We start from the raw sequence: 2,681 nt of genomic DNA, 5'->3' as shown, positions 1-2,681 counted from the left end.
TGAGTTTACTTTGTCAGAAAGTTTCGTATGGTTATTAACTTAGAATGCACGTAGTTGGTCCCTCCAGAACATGTGCCAAATCCCTTATTAGTCTGCAGAGACAGTAGACTAATAAGGGATTAAAAAGAGTGGAGGTGAAAACAAGCAATGAAAGGTCACTTATAATTAGTTTAATTCTTGTTTAGGGCAGGTTAATTACTATCTCTTACAATGCACGCAGGAATTGGTCCCTCCCCAACATGTGCAAAACTTTCTGTTCCAAATTTTTTTATATATATATAACAAGGTTTCTACCGACACAAGTGTAAGCGTGTCACTGAAAAAAGAGCACTAGTAGACTCCACCACTCCTACAAAGTGTTTCAACTTGCAGAGACACAGAGAGAGAGAGAGAGAGAGAGAGCACAGATGGGAAGGAGGCCATGCTGTGCCAAAGAAGGTCTAAACAGGGGAGCATGGTCTGCTCGGGAAGATAAAATCCTTACCAACTACATCAAAATCCACGGCGAAGGGAAATGGAGAGACCTGCCTCAAAGAGCTGGTATATATAATTCTCTCTCTCACACTGGTTTCATTTTGTTTTCTCTTAATTTTATAGTTTATTCACATTCATGGCGTGTTTGTAGGGCTGAAGCGATGTGGAAAGAGTTGCCGGCTTCGATGGTTGAATTATCTAAGGCCAGATATCAAGAGAGGCAACATTTCCATGGAAGAAGAAGAGCTCATTATCAGACTACATAAGCTCCTTGGTAACAGGTATTGATCGAAAATCTTCTTCTTCTTCTTCTCTCTCTCTCTCGCCGAAATGTTTCGTTGTTCTTATTTATTTTCTTCTTTCATCCTTTTCACTCCAAACGTCCACCGAATTGAAGTTCTTTGTCACCAACAAAAGATCTAGACAAGGAAAATAATCTGGTTAATTAAAGAGCATCTTGAAAGCAAAGAATTTTTTTATGGAGGTACAGTGTAGTAAGTAATGGCCAATATTTGGCCATCATTGACGTACGTCAGCTTTTATTTCCTTTCTACTTCCTATGTTTTCCTAATTAATAATCTTGATTAAATGAAAAAGCAATCGGAACTAATGGGTTGTGAGGTCAGATTGATTGAAAACGGATTTTCAGAACTGAATTATTCAATGCCTTCCTTAGTAAGTAATTACCAATTTCTACTTGTGAGAATTGAGAAAGATCAGCCTTTGAAAGCTAAAGCTGCCACCTGTCGAAACTCTAAAGGCCATAACCTTTGAAACCACACATCAATGTCGCCATCATGTGAATTGTCTTCTAGAATGAAAATAAAATATCTATTAACTGTATAAAAAATGACAAGAAAGAACATTAGTAACATGAATTATTACCTTTTCTTCTTTCTTTTTTTTTCTTTTTTTTTTTTTTTAAATATAACTTAACTATATCAGTGTATCACACATGAATTATTATTTAACATGTGTGTTTATAGCATGAGTCTTGAGATAATTAAATTGGTTCTTTCTGCTCAAATTAAAAGAAATCTTTGTTTGTCGTAAATTATAATTAATTAATTAGCACCGTACGTGTTGCAGATGGTCACTCATCGCCGGGAGGTTACCGGGGAGAACAGACAATGAAATCAAGAATTACTGGAACACCAATTTAGGCAAGAGGGTGCATGGTGACAAGATTCATGATTCTAATAAACAATGTAGTAAATTAGAAAGGAAGGGAAGTATGGAGTCGAATACAGGAATAAAACCTGAAACTCACCCAGCAGTGATTCGGACCAAAGCAGTAAGGTGCACCAAGGTTATCATCCCATGGCAACTAGATAATCAGATGGCCAATAAAAATTTACTGCCCGTTTGGGATTGTGACAGCCCCTGCTGTTCACCTCAGCAGGAGGATAATTCCTGCGGTTTTCTCAAGGATTTTGATATTAATGAGCTTTTGATATCGGGCGTGCTATATTCGGATCAAGATAAAGAAATCAATGAGTGTGAGATTCTGGTGGATGGAGACGTGCAATCCAAGAACATGTCCAGTTCATGTCCTGAACATTTTCCACTACTGTCTAGAGATGAAGCCAAGCTTGAAGACTCCATGGATGAAGCTGCAATAAGGCCCCAGAATTGGAGGGCCAGTACTGACCCTTTTCAACCAAATGATGCTTTGGATCTCACCACATTGGCATCTTTTCTAAATTCGGAAGATGAATGGATTAGCTGAAACCAAACCCCACTGCATAATTAAGCCCACCTGTACCATGAATAATTTGTTGTCATTTGTTGCAACATGCATGTCTTGTCACCCAAATTATGGTTAATTTCCAATAAGAAATGAACAGCTGGTTTAGGTTTTAATCATTTCGTGTAGTACAGAGGCAAATTGTGTGGCCCAGATTAGACTGATGTACCAGCAGTGTATCCCTTTTGTTATATATTTAATGCTTTAACAAGAAAGTGAAAATACTTGGACCAAAAAGGGCGTTGTTAATTAATTACGTAGAAGTAGAAACATGTACGTCTATGTGTGAGTATGTCTAACGACTCAAGGAAAAATGTTAGTTACATCTGCGCTATTACTCTAAAAAGATTAGTCAATTTAAAACTTTCTTAGAATCTATTATAAAGCCCAATTTCACCTAGTAACTATGCAATGTGAGACTTAACACCCATGAGTATCTTTATAAACCATCTACTCTATG

At 37.3% G+C, this 2,681-nt stretch overlaps 1 protein-coding gene across 1 annotated transcript; it reads left to right on the top strand.

The window, feature by feature from the left end:
• Positions 1-299: 299 nt before the first annotated feature.
• Positions 300-2,458, top strand: LOC133858172 (transcription factor MYB1-like). The gene is made up of 3 exons (XM_062293649.1): positions 300-540; positions 626-755; positions 1,564-2,458. The coding sequence occupies exons 1-3, from the start codon at positions 408-410 to the stop codon at positions 2,201-2,203; spliced, it is 903 nt and encodes a 300-aa protein (XP_062149633.1). The 5' UTR covers positions 300-407; the 3' UTR covers positions 2,204-2,458.
• Positions 2,459-2,681: the final 223 nt, after the last annotated feature.

The sequence above is a fragment of the Alnus glutinosa genome, chromosome 14, assembly GCF_958979055.1.
Source record: "Alnus glutinosa chromosome 14, dhAlnGlut1.1, whole genome shotgun sequence".
NCBI lineage: Eukaryota > Viridiplantae > Streptophyta > Magnoliopsida > Fagales > Betulaceae > Alnus > Alnus glutinosa.
This window is presented reverse-complemented; position numbering and strand designations above follow the sequence as displayed.